This window comes from Xiphias gladius, chromosome 7 (genome assembly GCF_016859285.1).
Source record: "Xiphias gladius isolate SHS-SW01 ecotype Sanya breed wild chromosome 7, ASM1685928v1, whole genome shotgun sequence".
NCBI classification, from domain to species: domain Eukaryota; kingdom Metazoa; phylum Chordata; class Actinopteri; order Istiophoriformes; family Xiphiidae; genus Xiphias; species Xiphias gladius.
The window spans coordinates 25654175-25675130 of record NC_053406.1 but is presented as its reverse complement, the minus strand read 5'-3'; the positions used below and the strand labels follow the sequence as shown (position 1 = coordinate 25675130).

Here is a 20956-nt window from a genome sequence, read left to right as displayed (position 1 = left end):
TGAAAAAATAGGAAATGCAGTATATGTTTGAGCAAAAAGAAATGGAAGTGAGCCATGAAAAGAGCAGTTCAGAATAAAATGTATGAAGGTCTGGTGTCACGTCATTTTCAGGGAGCCATGATTTCCTAGCAGCACTAATTTATTTGCATCCGTATTTTACTTCAACATTCCTGAGTGTTAAGTGAGTGTGTGTGAAATGATTTAATGCTCTGTGTTAACGTAAAAGGGAAGAAGCCATCATTTTTTTTGTTCACTCAGTGCTGATGTCTTGTCGTGAAATCCTGACTTTGAGTCACTAGTTCAAGTAATTCTTTCTATAAAAAGAGCACAAAAATCTACAACATATTAAATGCTATTTTTCTTTTTATAATGGTGACTTGAGATGTGTTGTGGATTTCAGGCATTTCAGTGAATAAGCATAGATGCAAAATGACAAGATGAAAGACATAATTAAAGCAGAATTGTCACTCGAATCTGCAGCTCCCCTCGACTTTACAGAGCTTTAGTGCGTTTCGGCTCATTTTCTAAGTTCTTTCTCACTGCTCTCATGTCCTTGTTTTCAGGACAACAGGCAGCTGTTTTCAGTGAAAAATCTCTGAAAACCCACTGTACACTACCCGCTGACACAGCAGACAGACACAGTTAGAGACTAGCTAGTGATCATAGTGGAGCATTTAGCAGCTAAAGAGCCAGATATTTCCCTCAGGAGTTGGTGGAGACCAAAAACAGAGCTAAGACATCATGAATACTAGACTTGTATTCGTGAGGTGGCCCGACACATGATTAAGCAACTGTTTGGTAACAAGTTCACGATATCAACTTAAAAGGTGATGAACTGTCAATGTTCTGTTCACAACTTGTTTTCGCTGCCCCCATGTGGCCAAAAAAAAAATTAGCTACTGCAGGTTTAAGGACATTACCTGTGCCTCAGTTGATCTTCATTCAGTCTATGTTAAGCTGCTTTCATGGGTCAGATCCCCCCCCCCCAAAAAAAATCAAAAATAGTTTGGATTTTTGTATTTCCAAACATCTGGCAACCCCTGCATCACATGCACACGTGGCCCTGTGTATCCTACTGGAGTGTAGTTTTCGCCCATCTAGTCCATTATTCACTCTCCTTGTAGCTCTAGTTCACCCTTTAGCTGCTAGATGTTTTGACCTTCTTCACACATTAGCTACTAACTTTGTGCCCATGTCTGCTTTTGGCTTTGGGCAAATAGTATCTATTTGGCTCGTCTAAGCTTGTTTGCTGAGACACTTTGAACTTACTGATGCAAAATTTGTGCCCCCTAGAGCAATTCGCCTCTTTACAGTCGGCTTTACAATTTACTTCATATTCAGTTTGTGTGACATGCTTTGCTGTCTGCCACATGTCTTGGATACAACTGAGGGGCACAAAAGAAAGATTTTTTTTTTTTTTAAATCCTACACAGAGTGTGGCTTTGAATAAATGGTACAGCTCTGTCACATTTTAGTTGGAGTGAGTCACTTAACTTCAATCCAAGGCACACAACAAAAACTTTAGGTATCCATATAGCTTAAAACTATTTAGAATAGATGGTTAAAAACTTAGCATGCAACAAATGCATAATTAGTGAATATTGTAATTTGCTGAATATTGAAGTGTGTAAATCCTTTAGTAGAGCTGGTGTTGGTTGTTTACAAGGTGGAGCCTATCACATTTTGGATTTCTTAACTTTAGTCAAGATACAAAAAAGTTGGTCCTTATTTTCACAATATGGAATGACAGAACTGGACTGTGGTGCAAAACAGCTTAAGTAAACACATCTGTGTTTTTATGATTATCATCTGGAAATACGAAACTATAAATTGAATGACGTGCACATTTTTAAAGGCAAAAGCACTTATCACATTTAAGTACATTTCTTTAACAGTATAAACTTATAAGCTGAACTTCTCCCTCGTAAACCAACTGTAACATTTACATTTTGACAAACATCACATTTTTGATCATTTTGCAAACAAATGAACGTCCCTGTGCTCCTCAAAAGAGAACTTTTGTGTTTGAAATGATCATCTTTAATGTCAATTTGCCTGTTTAACTGCAAATTTAATTTAAAAAAATAAATAAGAATAGTTTTTTTTCAGTGTTGATATTAAAAACGTACCTAAAAAAGGGAACAGTTCCATGAGTAACGCAACCTCAGATCAATTATATTACAGATTACTGTTGACTTTACTTAACCTGCAAATGACATGGTCTGGTTTATGTAAACTTGTAAAAGAGTTTTATGACAGTCTAAGATTTTTTGTGTTCAACAAAACAAAGTTTCCATATTGTTTAACTTTTGAGTTAATAGTTAATAGTAATGAGGAAACTGAATTTGTTTCTAATCAAAACCCAGGAAGGAACAATGTTGAATTTAAAATGAACAGGAAGGACAAGTTATTTTTCAATGTAAATATGTCAAGGTATAGTCATTATGTGACTAATTACTTTTGGTCATTACTGGAGACAAACGTGTCATTATTATGCAAACATTAATTTGTTATTACTTTTGAATTGAGTGATCGGAACAAAAGTGTGCGCATTAGATTTTGTCACTTAGTCGTGACAACTATCTTAGTTTTTCTTAAAGGGATTCAAAGAACTTTGGTGTTGTCTGCTATGAGCGATTGATACAGGGCTGCATGTTTCTTTCTCGCAACATTCAGAGTATGAACATCTGTCCAGTTAATTTTGAGAGTTGTTGCATGTAAAAGGTGTGTGTGTGTGTGTGTGTGTGTGTGTGTGTGTGTGTGTGTTAGCTGGTCCCACCGAGTGAACCTCGTCTTGTCAGGCTCTGCGTGCTGGAGCTCAGGCCTCGAATGTCTGTCAAACAGCTCGACTGAGGAATAAAATAAAAACACATGATAGGTTTTAACATGTTAAACATTTCTGTGACCAGATATACAACTGATTCAGTGCTGGGATTTCAACTGGAATTTCTGTTACAATTACTGAAGACAATGCAAAACAAAGAAAAAACAAAGAATTTTGTTTCTTGTATAAAATTGCTGTGGGTCTTCTCTAAATATTCGGTTGCCTTGTTTAGTAACACTAGTAGGGAAATTTTGTTCTAAACTTGAGGTTTCACCCATTTGCAGTAGGTATGGTTGATAGCAATCCACGGAATTTTCAGGGAAGTAAATCTACATTGTGCAATGCAGAAAGACCACAACAATAAGAATTTAGTACCAAATAAATCACTGAATTAAAAACTAGAGAAACTACTGTCCTATGTCTACAGTGGATAAACTGACAGAATCACCAACAGTCTGCTCACCTGGGCGCCATCTTGACTCTCTCTGGCTCCAACATTTAACACATTCAGAGAGTTTGCCCTCTTCATCCTGACAACCGGACAGAATATCATAATTAAATGTTAATCTTTATAAAGGGCCATAATATCACTAAACATGCACAAAACTCTTACAAGCTCAGTTTTACTGTTTGAAAAAAGCAACCAATAATGGTTGAAGTGCAACAGTGTCAAACCAGTTTAGAGAAGTCAGCCATCAATCTGCAGAAGTTAACATAACCTCCTCCTATAAAATGTCTTTCAGTCCTGACTTCTTCATCTAAGTATTGGATAAAATATGAGGAATTTCTTTCAAAAATGAGATCCACCATTTGAAAAAGTATCCAACAGGTTATATTTCTTTAACCAGTAAATTTCAAGTAAAAATCTGTGTGCATCCATGTTCCAGAAACTTTCATTCACTGAAGGGATCTGGTGTCAGCTACAGTTACACTAACAGTGGGGGTTTTAAACACAGTTGTAACAGAACATTACCCAACATTCCTCGGGGTGGTTTCCTCCATTCCAACTCCTCTCAGTTTGCGGACTAGTTTCTCGCTGCTTCGGCGTATCGACTCTCTGAGTTTGTTGAAGGAGCCGCTGCGCTTCAGGTTACTGAGTCCGTCCTGTCTGCAGCCGGCTTCCTCAGCTCCGGACCAGCTGGGACGACCTTCTCCTGGAGGACGGACATACAGAATGAGAAACACTGAAAGACCAGCGTATGAACATACAGTATGCAAAAACTAGCTCTCATCCAGTTTTCGTTCGTGTCTCCTTTTATCATGCATTTTAAAAATGTAAATCTAACCTTAAAGTTATACTAATGCAAGAATAAATTCATTACATCCCAATGCCAACAGTCTACAGAAAGACCTGGTTCAAACAGGATCAACAAGACAACTTGTGAAGAGCACAGGTATTGCACTTGGATTTGTTTATCACCTTAAGCCTCACACAGGTTTTGTTAGGTATTCCTGCACACTTCAACATTGTAAACTAACTTTCCACCCTGTCATTGGTGAAACATTTGATGTTTACAAGATTATATTTTTATGTAGTTTGTTACTAAAGCCTTACTTGGACTGGTATGGCCAGTAGCTTAATGTGGCTAATGTTAGCAAACTGTAGATAAATAATGCTGTGTAAGATTGCATCAGAAGCCATTATCTCATAGTTGTTGCTTGTGGCCACTTAGAGCCATTATTCCAAACCTATAAAGAACAGTGTACATATTGATACATCGTGGCGTAAAACAGTACGCACATAGAGGGAGGTTTAAGTTGAACCGGGAAATTTATCTGTAATGCAAACGTCATTTAGGTTTGTCAATATTTGCCTCACTTTCAAAGTAGTGGTTTTAGGTAATATGGTAACACAGATCATTGCTCATTGCTAACATCAATTTAACATAAGAATGATGGCTTTAACTATGTAAACAAGATCCAGGTTGTTAAACAAAATATTAAGCATTCTGGTGGGAGGCATCATTTTCACCATCAAAATCACTTGTGTAAAATAAAGCATGTGGTGGCAGACATGTAATAAACCCAAATGACGAGTTCAAAACAATCTATCTAACAAAATCATCTGCTTTTAAAAAAAAACAAAAAAAAAAATACCGTTTTGTACCTTCTACAGATCCAAACTCCTTTTCGTGTGCTCTGGTCAGGATCTCTTTGTAAAGAGCCTCAGCTTGTCTGTATTTCCCCTGCTTAAGATAGCATGATGCCTGAGAAGGAGAGAAACAAAAGAAAAATGGATGAGTGTAGAAAGAGAGGGTCTGAGTGAGGGAGAGAGACAAATAATGTTGTAAAATCAGATATAGTTCCATTAGCGGTGTTCACTGTTGGGAGGCATAAATGAAAGAATGACTTAAATGTAACTTTTCATATAATATAAACAGTTATTGTTTTACAGTTGTCATTTCATTGAAACGGTGTTTGATCTTATACCTTTCTAAATTTTAAATGACAAACTCTGCGAGGAAAACATGGAAACCGAGGAGTCACAGTGAAATCTAAAAGGGAACACCAAAGACATTTTAGAAATAAAATCCACACGTCTCACCAGGTTGTTCTTCGTCTTGGCTACGTTGGCGTCGTCTGGTCCCAGTTTGCTCTGGTAGATGTGCAGTGCGCGTTCGTAGTACTGCTCCACCTCCTGGTACTTCCCCTGGTTCTGACACAGCAGAGCCAGGTTGTTCAGCTGCTTAGCCACATCTGGGTGGTCGGTGCCCAGAACCTGAGGGGGGACAAAATACACTCTCAGGATGAAAAATGCGTACAATTTTCCATAAAAATGACAGAATCTGATGCATGACGCTCTTTGACATGACATTCTTTACTTCAAGTGGCAATATGGAAGATTTCAGTCCTGGTTGATTTGGCTACACCTGTAGTTACTGGTTGTAACAGCAAATGTGGTTTAATAATACAGGTCACAAAATTCAGGGGGCACCTAAACAACTTAATGCCATTTTAGTAAAGAAGTCAGGCAATAACTGGACTCTTTCCATCATTCTGTGAGCAAGCGTGATTTAATTTTATGCTGCACCCGGCATGAGTCTGTAAACAGCAGGGCACAGTAAAAGGAGTTGGTTACCTGGATGAGAAGTTGCAGGTGTGCAGCCTGTCGCCTGCAGCTCTTCATCTAACAGCTCACTGTGACCGTTCCTTTTTGTTCTATTACTCCCTGCAATATTTCAAACTGATCTACTGTCCAAAAATGTCCAAAAAATTGATAGCTATTAGTAGGAATATATACTGAAACTATCAAAAGTAAAAGAACTTGTCATGCAGAAAAATGTCTCCTGTGAATGTTCTATCATATATAATATAATAATTTTCTTATTATTACTGATGTCTTTATACACATGTAGAATTTTGCTGTCGTTTGTGTAGTTGGTTGAGGTGGAGATGTACAAAACTGTACTCGAGTACAATACTTCGGTAAACTTCAATACACCAGTGCTACATTCCAGCACTGGTGAAGACTGAAATGGAAGCTGTGCATTTAGCCATATTTTGGGAGGAATATTACCGTTTGGAAGCACAAGTATGACAGTAAAGAAGTGAATGATCCTGCAGTAGTGGCTTGAGAAGTTTCTTTGGAAGCTGTGAACCTTTCCTGCCACGAAAAACAACCCATTTTAACAAAGTTCAAGCTGACCACAGCCACGGTTCCCCAAGAAGGAGCAAACTACATGTGGCTATGTGTCATAGGCACCTTTCAAGCCTACAGGAGGTGAGTGTTAATACTCAAAGGTAGACTTATGGTGGAATATTCCAATGTAACACTGAATTTCAAATTCAGATACACGTTGACACAAATTTCAGGTCAGGTATGCATTCTTGTATTTGTATCAAATAATTTCGATAGTTTTATTTATTTGGCAGCTCGTAACATCAAAAGATGTTACAAAATAGTGAAAAACTCAAGGAGTCAACACTAAAAAAGATAAAACAAGCAGATTTATTTTACAATGTAAATTGAGTCCTTTATAGGCATACATTTAATGGTTTAATATCCTTAAAGCGAAGGAAAAAAAAGAAAATTCCTCAAAATGAGGATATTGTGGTTTTCACTTCTTCCAAGGTTAGAACACGGTTTTAAAATCAAAGTTACATCAGCTAAGGTTAGGATTAGGGTTTAGCTTACTTAAGTGGTAGGGAGAATTAGGAACTGTGTGAACTCTGAGGCTCCTCCTAAGTGCAGTAATATAAATGTGCATCTTTTCTCACCTTCTCTCTGATCTCAAGAGCTCTTTTACACAGCGGCTCTGCTTCCTTGTATTTTCCTCTTTTCCCATAAAGCACTGCCAGGTTGTTGAGTGTTGCTGCCACCTGCACACGCAGGCACACACACGCACGCACACACAAACAGAGAGAGAGTAAGTCTGATCTAAACAACATTAAACAGCCATAAAGGGAACAATCCAAATATATTTAGGTAAAGTAGAGAGGCAGCAGTCCCAACAACCAGCAACAAAATGAGCCCCCGGATCAAATGTCTGCTATGATACATCCATCTGCCATGAGTTTTAGGTTTTAAGCTTTCTCATACAGTGATAAAACAAAATGGTGAGAGAAAATAAAGTAAAATACAACAAAAGACAACAAAGCAAACTTTAGAGTCAGAAGTTATTATACTGACTCATTACAAGGTGTAAGGGACGGTAACTTACAGCCGGATGGTCCATCCCAAGAGTTTTCTCTCTGATCGCCAATGCATCATTCAGCAGGTTCGCTGCTTCTTTGTATTTGTTCTGATCTCTGTCGAATAAAAACACGTCACACTGTTTCTAATCTCAGATCAAACTTTTCATATAAAATCACACGGTTTCGGTAAGAGGAGTTCATTGTAAGTGCAGGAAGAATCATAGCTCGGTTAGTTTCAACATTAGTGATTTTCACTGTTAATGCTCTTATTGCTTTCAAGTTTTATTGCTTTTCATTTCTGAGAAGAGTTTGGTATACAACTAAAATGTATTGTCATGGTATTGATGAAGAAACTGATTACCTAAATACTCTGACCACGTTAACACCTGGCATTAACCTGCGTCTTGGGTGATTGGATCACAAGTAGACAGCGATAAATTCAAGTCTCAATGACCACCAAGGCGCATTGTGATCACTCAAACCACTTACCGAGGTGGTCTGGGATGCATTTGACCACGTCTCTTTTGTAGTGTAAACGTCCCCGATGAGGACATAACAGGAAAATGCAATCATCAATGCAGGACGTGGTGGTTGTTTTGGTGACAGCGTGCTGTGCGAATGCTTGAAAAAAAAATGGAGAGGAGCACTGATGTACACGGTTGGAATGTAAGTTTAACCAGATGCCTAATCACCATTTGGGTAGAAGATTCATTCCAAATAAAACTAGACGACGCCTACTGTAACCGGGCCGTTTACAAGGACGGAAGTTACGTAGGCAGTAACGAAATCGGAGCACAAGTGGTCAGCTGGACACTTTGGAGACGCGGGTGCACAGAGCGATGTCACTCTCCTGTCCACTTGTGTTTGGATCACCCAAGATGCATGTGAATGTAGAAATTTGAGAAATTTATCAAAGTTCATAACAACCTCAACCCTCAGTTAACCAAGTCGTAAAAATTAGGAAAAAATACAATGTAACAAGGACATCTGTCTCAGAAGGTGATAACTAAGCGCAGATGTAAATCGAGGATATTATTATTTTTATTTTTTTAAAAGGGTTGTTGATAAGTTTTCACATTTGTCACCATGGTAACTGGCCTCACCTATACACCAGCGCTAGTATATTCAGCATGGTGGCTACGTCTGGGTGTGTGTGGCCTGAGGACTTCTCCAGGTCTTCCAGAGCCTGTTGAGAGATGATCATCAGATTCAGTAGAGCAATTCAATTTTAATTTGGGCCTAACAGCTGCAAAAAGACATAAGGATCCAGTATGATGCCAGCTGAGAAGCAGGCTGGCTTTGGAAAACTGGATTTTCACACTTCAACCTGTCCTGTGGGAAGGTGCTAGAGCTGTTGTAGACTTCAGATCGTCAGAAATTTGTTATGGGACCCAGACAGCAACAGTTACAACATGCGGTACGGGAGTGCAGTTGGAGATGGAAGTCCCTCACACCTGTTTGCAGAGTGGCACAGCGACTTCGTATCGTCCCTGGGATGCGTACTGGATGACCAGGTTGTGGAGCGTTCGAAGGCGGGCGGGAATCTCGTAGCCACCCTGCTGGGCTGCAGCTGCTGCACTGCTGTGGTGAGGCTGGGACACTGAACAACAATAAACAGAGAAAAACAAAGAAGAATGTTCATGTCACATTTATAAATGGTAAAACTTTTTCTTAAGTAAACAGCAAACAGACAAAGTACCACTCCTCCAACATAAATGAGATGGCTTGATTAGTTGTTGATGATTTGACATGAGCTGGGACTTTTCAGCTCTTCAGAGATCACTTAAAGCTAGATTAGACAAATATCACGACCGATGTGTAAGCAATCAATTCATTTGATTAAATTTATTTTGAGTCACATTTAATTTATATACTTGATCATATTTCTTTTTTTTTTAGTATCTTTGTCTTGGTTTTATTTCATTGAAGCTTTAAATGATCTTATGTTGTGTAGTTGCAATAAAAAAAGTGCCATCTCCGTAGCTGTCACGTGATAAAATAACTTAATACAACATTTTGAAGGTGCTTGTTGCTTTTGAAGAAAAAATTTGTAGGATGAAAACATAAGATAATTTTATTCTTAACACATCAGTGTGCTTGCCTGAAATTGATTTTCTCTCACATGCTTTAAACTCATTATCACTGCATGTGATTCAGATGCTGGAAATGTGACGTCAGAGTTTGAAATGTCTTTGTTGTGCGTGAAGAGATGTTACTCAAAATATCATAAGCAGCGGAAATAGTTAGACTCTGAGTTTATCTATGCAGAATGAAGACTTGTTCAACAGTGTTGACGCAGAAAGTCATACGGTTTATCAGCTGAAAACCTCTAGTAGGGAATTGAGATTAGTAACAGGAGAAAACACACACAGACATCAAAGATTAAGTTCACCCACATTACAAACATTTTCACACCAGCAGTATCTACCCATGCACTTAGGTTTGTTTGAGTTTTATTTTCTGAGCTTTTGAGATCTCCACCGCCGAGTTCTTACACCAACCTGACAAAATCAAGGTGGCTGGAAAATTCTCGTGATGCTCACAGCATTCTGTGACATAAATCACCACTGTCTCCTTACAATCATGCAACACCTCCACTGCACTGGAACGGTATCCCAAAACTCTGAAAATAAAAGTTTTGGTTTTTCATTTTGGTTGAACTAACCCCTCATATATTTGTCCTGCATTTGTTTAGAGAAAGATAATCATGTCACATCTGTGCTTTGATGATTGTAACACACGATAATTTTAGGGAGACATAAAAGTCTGTAATAAACACACATTCACATCCCCTAGCAGAGCCTTACTCTGTGACTGCTCCTCATCCTCTGTGGGAAAGAGATCATCCAGAGACTCCTTGTTGGAGGACATGTCTTTGTCATCCTGAAAGGAGAAACAAACACTCTCAACAATGGCAGGTAAATTATCACGTTATATTCGCAGTATATCCCAATGTGCGTGATATGTAGTAGTTTTATAAGGGTTTCAATTCTGATTTAAACCTGATGGATATCAACAATTAATCAAATGACTATCTGTAATGGGAAAAGAGTTGCTCCCAGTGACGGAACCCAAAGAACTATTCTAGCGGCAGCACGTTGCTTGTTTCGGCTAATAAGCTCTGATAAACCCAATTTATATTATTTGTCCAACACGAAACAGCAGACAGACAAAGTTAGCGACTAACTGGTGAAGAAAGTGTAAGTGCATCCACAATCAATTCCAAAGGAATGTTAAAGTTTTTCCATGTCTGCTGAATGTGTAAATAGGTAACTGTTTGCTACAGGAATACATCAGTCTTAAAAACTTTCTAAGGCGATAATGTTTCAGGGCTGTGAGTTCTTCTGCTCCCTAGAAGCCACAATACAATTACTGCAGCTTTAAGAATCAATTTATATGCTTACTGTGGTTTGTCTGGACCACACTTTAAAAAAAAAAAAAAAAAAAAATCACGGGTTCAGATAGGTCTACACTAATCTTTCTCAGGATTACACACATAAAACAGGGCCCTGACAAAGGCCTCGTGCCAAAATGTGTAGGTTAAATAAAGAACAGGCTCTTGCTGTAAGTCAACTAGTGTTGCCAAGTCTTTAAACCACCATCGATCCTTTGTTATTTGAACACCTAGCTGGCTGGTGATAGCAAAATGTTCCTGAAAATACACAAGGACATATTTGTGTTTGCACACTGTTAGTTCTCACCAGCTGTGGCTCCTCCTGGTCGTATTTGCGTATAGAGGACATGAACTGCAGGTGTCTGTTCTGCTCCTCCAGGGTGACCACCTCCTGCTCCCGGTCCTGCAGCCGCTGCTGAGCACCGGCCAGCTCGTCCCTCAACCACTGGTTCTCCTGACAGAGACGACGCACCTATGGAGGAGGTGGGGGACAAAAAGAAAGAGAAGGAGGAGGTGACAATGAAGGGTGAGGAGAAGAATAAGAGAGAAGGTGGAGGGGAAGGAGGGAGAGAGGAGAAATGATGTAGAGGAGAGAAAGGAAGATGAAAGGAATGAGGAGTGGAAAGAAAGCGGAGGAAGAGGATGTAGGGGACAAGGAAAGAAAAAGAGGATGGATATGGGAGGAAAACAAACGGAGGAGAGAGGGAGAAATGGTAAAATGACATGAAGGACAGGACAGATGAAGAATAGAGAGGGGGGAGGAAGACAGGAATTAGTAGTAAGAAATGAAGAGAGGCAGAGTAAAAGAGGAAGAAGGAGGAAGAAAAAGCAGCAAGAGGAGGGGATGATTATGTGGAGAACAGGTTGAAGGAGAAGGATTTCAGTACGCTTAATTTTCTTGTGCAGAAAACTTTGACCAACAACAAAGCACAAAAACCTTCAAGCGAAACAAAGTTGGGTTAAAACTCCTCACAGAAAACACAATGGAGGATTTAGCAGTTGGACTGTGGAGTCACCCCGTGTGTAAATGTCATTAAAACCACAACACATCCAGAAAGCTCAAGAAACTATGGCATCAGAGAACCTCCAGTCTGCGCTTTATCTCTTCAGTTATTGTTCTCCTTTCCCCCCCCCCATTTTTTCACAGAAACTTACCTGAGCTCGCAGCTTCTGTTTCTCTGCCTCCAGTGATCCCAGATGAGCCGACAATGACATCATCACCTGAGGGGATGAGAGACAACTGGAACATGACATACAGAGGAAAAATACAACAGAAAACTGAAATGAACCTCAAAATTACAACTAAATTCATAACATAAACATCAAAACATTAGACCGACACATCGAACTTTCCTTGACACAGTATGGGGAATTATAAAATGCTTCAAAGATATTTGACTATATGAAAATTAAAAAAATACACAATTGCCTTTTTAATCCTTATCTAATACTACATTTTGTGTATGTTGTAATGTCTGTACTCTTTGTTTTTAAATGACCATTTATGTTAAAACCAACTTTTACTTTAAAACTTTCAGTTTTATTTGTACTTCGCTCATAATGCCCTTTCTTCTACTTTGAATTGTTTGAGCAGTTCTTTCCTTTACGATTAATAAGTTTTATATTATTACTCTGTCAGCCTTTATTCTATTCCATTTTATTATTGAGTTTTTGGTGTGGGAAAGTCATTTTTTAAAGTAATTAGATAATTAACTTCGAATCTTAATGAATATACCTAAACTGCCTGCTTTGTCTGTGAGATTTGTATTTTGTTTGTCACTTTGGACAAAAATTGACGCAAAAGTGCAAAGAAATTAAAAGTGATAACATTTTAAAAATACATAGAGATAATACTAAAAAATATAATAAATAAAAGTTACTCCTGCAATAAAACAAAACAAACAAAAAAAAAAAAAACCGGAGCAACAAAACCATCATTATGGCTTTGCCCTTATTCTATTCTTCTGCTTGTACCTGTGCCTCGCTCAGCCCAAGCTCTATCCTCTCCAGAGATTGGCGGATGATGCCGCTCTTCTCCTGCTCCACGCTGCCGCTCTCCGACGCCGGCCGGCTCTCCATTGCCTCTTGCAGGCCCTCCAGCAGGCTGTGGTTCTCTCCTCTCAGCGCCTCCAGCCCTGCGATCACCTGCTGCGTGCTGCACAGAATCTCCTCCGCCGACAACATGGCGCCAACTCTGAAGTTCCTCCTCTCACAACAACTGACCTGGGAATAGCACAAAGAGGAACGAATAAATAGTCATTATAAGTCATAATAGTAGTACTCGAAGTGGTAGTCGTAAAAGGAGCAGTAGTGATAGAGGCAATAGCCTGTACCACTAGCTTTGTGGTATCAGAAGTAGTAGTCATATATTTACCACCACTGGTAGAATTAGTCATGATAGCAGCAGTAGTGGTAATATAATAATAATTGTAGTAGTAGTTGTGACATAGCAGGAGATGTATTAGTAGTAGTATTATGAGTACTATTAGTAGTATTAGTAACTAACAGCACCAGTGGGAGCAGCAGTAACAGGAGAAGTTGTAAGAGAACTAGTAGTAGTAACAGAATTAACAGAAGTACAAACAGAAGCAGGAATATTGTAGTAGTGATGGGAGAGGAAGTTGGAGAACTACTAGTAGTAGCAACACTGGCAGAAGAAGCGTATAAGTCATCGTGATAGTACGAGTACTGTGGGAGACAACGGCTGCAACTTCCAACATATGAGGAGTAGTGTAACAGCACATTCTTTGAAAGCACGCAGAGTTTAAATTATATTTGCAAATAATTCTTAATTGCAGCATTTAAAAGTGTGTATAGTACTGTTTTAGTATCAACTCTGGTCCTGTCTCATTTGATAAAGATAGATAGCCAACACTAAAGACTTTGTAAAGAAAAGACAGGAAAACAGGAGAAGATGTTTGGATGTGGCTAACAAACACTGACTGAGGAGTCACCTACTCGTTCTACAGGCTGAATCTACATAGAAGCTGCGATTTCTTGTTGATTTCACCAAATAGATCCATTTCAGTCAGTAAACAGAGCTGATTGTAAAAGGTAAGGAGATTAGACAAACATGTCCTTTGGGTGCTCAAGGCATGGTTTCCATCCAAATATTGAAATTCAACAATGCAAGGGAGTGTCCAACATTCAGCAACATTGGGCTGTTGACAATAACAAGAACTCTGTGAAGAAAATACAATAAACACTGTTGACAACTGTCAGCAACTGCACTAAACACAAACATGGTGGTTTTCAGTTTCCTCTTTTCTGGTCGGATCTGGGCAGAGTCTGAGGTGAAATGGGGATATGGAACTAAATACAAATGTTACAGTACATGCATAAAATGCGGGCAGATTATTATCCAAACTGAGTCAGCCTGAGTCAAAATATGTGTTTGCCTGTCAGGTCACCGTGTTTGCTACATGAATATAACGCATTGCTTCAGACTTCAAGACTGATTTCAGAAATACGGAGCTGGCTGAGAATTTTTTATCATCATGCAGTCCAACTCAAGTATCCGTCTACTTTATCTACTGTGTCTATCTGCTTTGCTTTGATTTTATCACGTCACAAACAACCTCCACACCTTTTCCAAGTATTCACAAGACACCCAGTGCAACATGGAGCATGGGGATGCAGAAAGAAAACATACAAAATGAAACAAAGGAAAACAAGATATAACACAAACAATTTGCAATGTAAATAACTGAGGCATGTATCTGTCTGTCCATCCATCCAGGGACAGAAAAGCAGTTGTTTTTTCAATCACAATAATAAACAAAAACCAAATGCTGGTTTGGGTTTTGGTCTTTTTTCCCACCTTTACAGTCAACTTAGTATATCCCTCTGGAGTCTGTTTATGCATTTAAGAATACACTGAGCATGTTTTCATATTGCTATAATAGTATTTATGTTAGAGTTGAAAGTGCTGATGTGGGGCTTTCACGCAATATCTCATTAATGTCTGTAGAGCATGAAACATTTTTGAAAGAAAAGGTTTAAAGCAGTGAATTATGAATTATTCAGTGATTTACAGGACTTAGGATTCTTTCAATCCAAGAGGCACAAAAACCAGTTCGAATCAAACCACATGATGTGTAAACAGATTCCATGATGATTTTATGTCTTACATCGTTTCTGCTGTATATGTGTGTATAAAGAGTGAAACGATATTTTTTAAAACCTTAAACTAATCTATAATAATATTTTCAGTGATTTTCACAGATTATTTGGACATTTTTATGGGCGCTGGTGTCACTTTTCCTGTATTTTTTTTTAGGTTCCTATTAAAGTAAAGGTCGGAAGAAATGAACCAAAATAAACCTGGACTCCAGAGGGTTAAGCGTTAAAGAAAACACACACACACACACACACACACATACACACATACACACACATACACACACACACACACACACACACACACAATCGGTTTGTTACCGTGGGCGGCGCAACAGGCCTCTGAGCCGGTTTTCCAACGTGTATGTAACAACGAACTTTTATGCTAATTTAAAGCTGCGACGAACCTCTCGGCTGATTTAACAACGACTGCGTCACATTAGACATTTCTGTTCATTATTACAAATTAATGTAATTTCATCTGGCTGTGACTGAGTGAAAACATCACCGGCTGGTGTACAACACATCGGCGTTTACCTGTGGTAGATAATTACGCACTACGACGGGATGTAAACACACAAACACACACACGTAGGCTTCATTTCAGATCCACATCAACATAAAGTTATTTTTAGCCTACCTGCTAAGTCCGGGCTCCGGCGGCGTGGTTTCGTTTTTTTTTTGTCCACTCTGAGCTAATGTTGTTGTTTTTACTTGGACAGCGGAACCTGTCGGACACAGCGGAGCATTTCCTCTCTCAGTATCTCCCGGTTTCTTTAATGTTGAACAGGTGGGACGGTAAAAACCAGAAGCTGTAAATCATTCACCTGTCGCCTCCTCTGCTCTCAGCCGCCCCTGTTACCACGGAGCCGCCGGCGCCGACTTCCGGTTCTCACCTTCAGACTAAAAGCCTGATCGGTGTACATGAAAGGCGATATGGCTGCATCCTAGAGATACTAAATAAGATCCCCATAACAACCACATACTAAACATTGTGTTTACAATGTTAAGATTAGTTATAAAAATCAAACACGTGGTTGTTATATGGATCTTATATATAGAGAGACAATTGGGACTTAATGGATACACAGGAATGTGTTTCTGATGTGGATTAACACAAAATCTGATCTGAAGGTTGAGATGCAAGTAACACATTTTGTCCTTGACAAATTTTTCTGGCTTTTCAAGTTAAAAGTAGTTCACTCCATCACATAGCTAGATATTGTTCACCAGGTCAATCCATTCATCAACACTAGGTATTTATTTTTCCAGGCATTTCTTAGTTTAGGGATTTCTTACAAGCCACAGCAGCATTCTCAAAAAGTATTTGTCCCCCTTCCTCCATTCAAGTTCCTCCAGTTTAATCAGGTACATCAGCTCAAAAGGCAGTTTCCAGGATGCTATTAATTTTAAGTCTAAAATTGAACCACAGAGGGACAACTCCAAAACATATGAAAATGATTTTCACCCCACAAGATGTCCAGCATTCAGTCTGCTTTGAATAGGACTTCTTTTGGCAGGGGTACAGAAAAACAAATAACATTCTTCCAAGATCTACTTGATTTTTCTAAATTAAATTTCAACCCCCTTTTTTTTTTTTTAGTCAAGTCCCAGTAATGGTTTCCCTGTTGTTGATGACAATGCACAGTATCCAACGTCTGAGTCACATCCTGTTTTTGATCAGATCTGGGATATGATGGTTCTATGAATCATGTTGTCTCACATAGCCAGACCTATCTCCGCAGCACTGTGCATATTCCTTTATGCAAAATCAACATATTCTCCAGGCTTCTGATCGCTCACAGCTGTCTGTACAGGCTCATCTTTGTTTCCAATGACATCCTGACCCCTCTGTCGAATTTCAGCACCAAGTGAGTTTGTATCCTGAACAGTATCCTGTTGTCTTTTGCTTTCGCCTCAGAAAAACACCACTGGCATATAATGGTTACACTAAACTGGGATAGGTGCTTAGCAGAATTTAATGTTCATATGTGCAAACATGATGCAGAAATATGTTTGCAATTAGGCAATACAGCATGGTAGCAAACACTGAAACAAAAGCAATAGTGTGTAACTCGTCTTTAATAGTCAGTTTAGCGGCTGTATCCACAACATTTCACAGCTGAACATCCACCGATCACCTCATACTTAAGCTTCATTTTTATGTCTAAATGGGGAATTGATCCTACAGTATGTCAAGACACTAGAAACAACATAGATGGCAAAAACAATAAAATAAATACATTGTGGAATACTAAAATACTATTGTGTATAAGTATTGTGCAATAACCTGATATACTTGATCTGTCTAACTTGAGTAGAACTCAACAAGTTTATAACTTTAAAAGCATCTTTAAAAACCCAGCGCTTTTATTCTGTTTATTCTGAAGGCAACGTCCCATGACTTCCTGCATTTGGCCCAGTTACGTCTGTTTGGCTTGACGAAGCCGGGGAGCTTACCTGATCCCATGTTTCCCACCATACACCGCGGCACCGGGGCCGGACATCACACGGCCATCTGCCGGACAGAGGAGCTGCCTGCAGGAGGGCGGAGCAGGCAGATGATTAATGCCAGATTATCAGCGGTTTACTTTGACGGTTTGTGTTTGAGGCTCATGAAGTGGAGTGGGAGGTGTTTACCCTCTGTCCCTCTCTAGACATTTTAAAAGATAACACTTACTACGAGTTATTGGCTGTATCTATAATGACCAGATATATGATATAATAATATTATTATTTGAACACTGTCACTTTGAAAGCACCCATCCACCCTCTCCGTTCCTCTCCTTGGACCAAGTTACTAACGATATTTTATATTTAAGTATGATCACAAATGTTTAACCAAACTGAGTCAGGGCTGAAATGTACACGTGAATGATTTGGTGTTCATCAACTAATCATAATTAAAAATACAGACATGTTTCACTTTCATTTTAACAAATAGCCTACTACCGATGTAAATAAACCTTTAAAATCAGAAAACATTACTAACTGTGTTTTAAAAAGAACTCTCAGTTAATTTGGAATTGAGCATCTTATTACAGTCGTGTGTTCTGAATGTTTGGTGGTTGTGTATAGGTGTCAGTGTTGTTGTATGTGCATGCAATCATACAGACAAGAGAGCATATATATTTTGTATCCCGCATATATATGTAAATTTTCATGCTGCAGTCTGTGCTGTGATTTGTCATAGTTCTTGTTTTGTTTTTTGTTTTTTAAATGCTTGCATTTTTCCTTCCTTATGTTGTAACTTTGCTGCACATCCATGCAGTCATATTAACTGGGTGGTCTGTGTGTGTGTGTGTGTGTGTGTGTGTGTGTGTGTGTGTGTGTGTGTGTGTGTGTGTGTGAGTGACCCAGAGGTCACAGTGTGGAACCCGCATTAGTCTTATTAATGTCACATTAGCTAAGCCGGGGGAGGAACAGGGTTTTAGGAAACAATCAACTTGAGTTACATTAAGACTTTTACAGCAGCATTTGGTGGGAGTTAGTGGGCCCAAGGCTCAGCAGCCTAACATGAAGTCACTGCAAACAAACAGGATCTAAAGAACAAGTACTGTATGTTTGTGTGTGTGTGTGTGGAGACAGGGTTAATAACCTCTTAGTCTTAGCAAAGTGGAAGACAGCAAGATTTTCTGTTGATAAATTTTGATCGACAGAGGATACATTGGTGGTGGTAATTTGCTTATAGTCTTGCTCTTATAATTCTTTATTTTTTGTGACATTTTTGGTGCTCTGAAATCAGCGTATGTCTGTCTCCTAAAGATCACTGGTCAAATCAAGTAGTTCACCTAACTGTGTCAGGAGCACAGTGACTTAAGGGCAGATTATGAGACACTGGGCCCCTGGGTACAGACATGTAAACGCCTCCCCATCCTTCCTACATAGGAGCAAGAACCCAGACTGACAGAGATTCAGAATGAATACTAAAGACCTGACCGGGACATGTTGCTGGTGAACCAGATATCTATTTTTGTTGCTGCTGACTGAAAAACTGCAGCTGAACTTCATTCACAGTGGACATGAAGAGAGGCTGTCAGACTCCGGCCCTAAAGCTTCCTCCCACAGCAGATCCACATGGACACTCCTCTGTACACATATTTACTAAATACTACAGCACACTATAAAAAAAATAGTACAGGAAACCATCAAAGAGAGCCCGAAATGCTGGTTCTGTTTTCTTAAAGCGGAGCTACTCTGCTGTCAAACAGATTTAATTTGCTTCTCTGATGTGACTGTTAGAATGCAAAGTTACTCTAGCCTCAGTGTGCTGTGCAGCTGGAAAGTGAAAGAGGGAAAAATGAAAACAAATGTTGGATTGGATTTGGTCGGTGGTGGAATGTAACTCATTTTCTCAAGTACTTTACTTAAGTACAATTTGAATACCCTTTTACTTTACTTGAGTATTTCTACTTTATGCTACTCTCTACTTCTACTCTACTACACTTCAGAGGGAAATATTTTACTTTTTACTCCACAAAATGTATCTGGCAGCTGGAGGTTGTTTTTTAGATTAAAATTCTACATATAAAGCATCTGATGAGCCAGCTACAATATTAAAGTGCTGTATACATGCTAATGCATCAATAATAATGATCCAATAATATAATAATATAACAATAACAAGGGTCGTTCTGTTGCAGAACCAGAACTTTTACTTTTTATACTTTACATATATTAAGCTGTACAATTTGCAAGATTTTTATTTGTAATGGTATTATTATAGTGTGATATCACTACTTTTACTTTTCCACTACTTTACTCAGTACTTCCTACACCACTGAATTTGGTTGGCAGATACTCAGTAATCAGGGTCAGGAACAAAAAACACTGGAACAGCACTCAGAGAGTGCAGACCTCCGGCAAGGCCAATGTCAAACAACATACACCAGACTGCAGAAAAATAAATTAAATTCATAGTAAATGATTTGGATTTGCCCCAAAATTTAATGGGTTCTTCCCCAGCCCATTCCCCATCCCACCAAGTTCAGTGCAAATTGGTTTTGCGTAATCCTGCTGACAAACAAACCAGCAAACAGACACGGGTGAAAACTTAACCTCCCTGGCAGAGGTAACGAAAACAAAGCAAACAAAAATCAAATCAGGAGATCCCATCCGTTTTAACTGAACTCTGACTGTCCAAGAAGAACAGTCACTTCAAATAAAGGCTCTGGCCCCTGGGACTGTGCTCTGTCAGAGTGGCTCAGTTATCCATATCCATGCTGTGATTTCCCGTTCTTTGGAGTGTCAGAGAACTTTGGGGTTCTGTAGATGGTGCTCATGTGCTAGCATGCTGCTCATGCTAATAACTGCGGAGTTGAATTAAAGTAAGTTAGTGTTACCCTGTCTACTTACTGTAGACTTAAAACATATTCAGTTCCATGGAGGGAATGACTTCGTGAAAAATGGTTAAAATCAAATGACATGAAAATCTACAGAGAGGGAGACAGTGAGCAGCCCAAGGAACAGGGACCATCAAGAGGGCATCGGTTTGTGTGGGTGTTCTGCTGCATGTGCCTATGCATTACAGTTATATGAGCAGGTTGATGGACAGCTCAGCTGTCAGGTAGGCAGAAAAGCACCAGCGACTGACTGTGGTGGGCGTGTGCAGGCAGGGCCTGGCCATATAAGGTCACTGGTCCCCAGGGAAACTCCTCCAGGCCTCTGTGCTCCCTACAAACAACCCTGCTGCTCAGCACACGTCCACCTATTAGGGTCAGAGCTGGAATCGGGGTCAGGGGGTCAAATGATCAGGTTCTGGTGAAGTTTGAACTTGCAGTTGTCCAAATCAACGCAGCTCAAATGTGAAACTGGCTCTGCAGTGATAGGCCAGAGGATGTATGAAAGGTGAAGGAAATAAGAAGAGAGCTCTTTGAGGTTTCCTCTCTCAGCAACTTAAAAAAAAATACTGAGCAAAGAGTTACTGTTAACGCCCCTTAACATATTATGGGTCATCTAAATACAGCTAAGAAATAAATAAAATA

At 39.3% G+C, this 20956-nt stretch overlaps 1 protein-coding gene across 2 annotated transcripts; it reads right to left on the bottom strand.

Annotated features, from left to right (window-relative positions):
• Positions 1-648: 648 nt before the first annotated feature.
• On the bottom strand, positions 649-15828 carry klc3 (kinesin light chain 3). 2 transcript variants are annotated; one of them, XM_040130564.1, is made up of 14 exons: positions 15613-15828; positions 12828-13076; positions 12009-12074; positions 11161-11325; positions 10267-10342; positions 8914-9059; positions 8563-8645; positions 7486-7573; positions 7043-7144; positions 5370-5543; positions 4932-5031; positions 3798-3978; positions 3288-3354; positions 649-2849 (listed from the first exon to the last, which is right to left on the bottom strand). In XM_040130564.1, exons 2-14 carry the CDS (start codon positions 13035-13037, stop codon positions 2766-2768), a joined length of 1542 nt encoding a protein of 513 aa, XP_039986498.1. In that variant the 5' UTR covers positions 13038-13076; positions 15613-15828; the 3' UTR covers positions 649-2765. The 2 variants fall into 2 exon arrangements, with proteins under 2 accessions (XP_039986498.1, XP_039986499.1); XM_040130565.1 differs by lacking the exons at positions 649-2849; positions 3288-3354 and having other exon boundaries at positions 3834-3978; positions 4922-5031.
• Positions 15829-20956: the final 5128 nt, after the last annotated feature.

Excerpts from the sequence above, each read along its gene's own strand:
- klc3 (XM_040130564.1), bottom strand. The coding sequence starts at position 13,037 with ATGTTGTCGGCGGAGGAGATTCTGTGCAGCACGCAGCAGGTGATCGCA. Across the intron at positions 8,646-8,913 it reads CTGTGCCACTCTGCAAACAG|GCTCTGGAAGACCTGGAGAA; the intron begins GTGTGAGGGACT and ends ATCTCTCAACAG. Across the intron at positions 3,355-3,797 it reads ACCACCCCGAGGAATGTTGG|GATGAAGAGGGCAAACTCTC; the intron begins GTAATGTTCTGT and ends TCCGGTTGTCAG.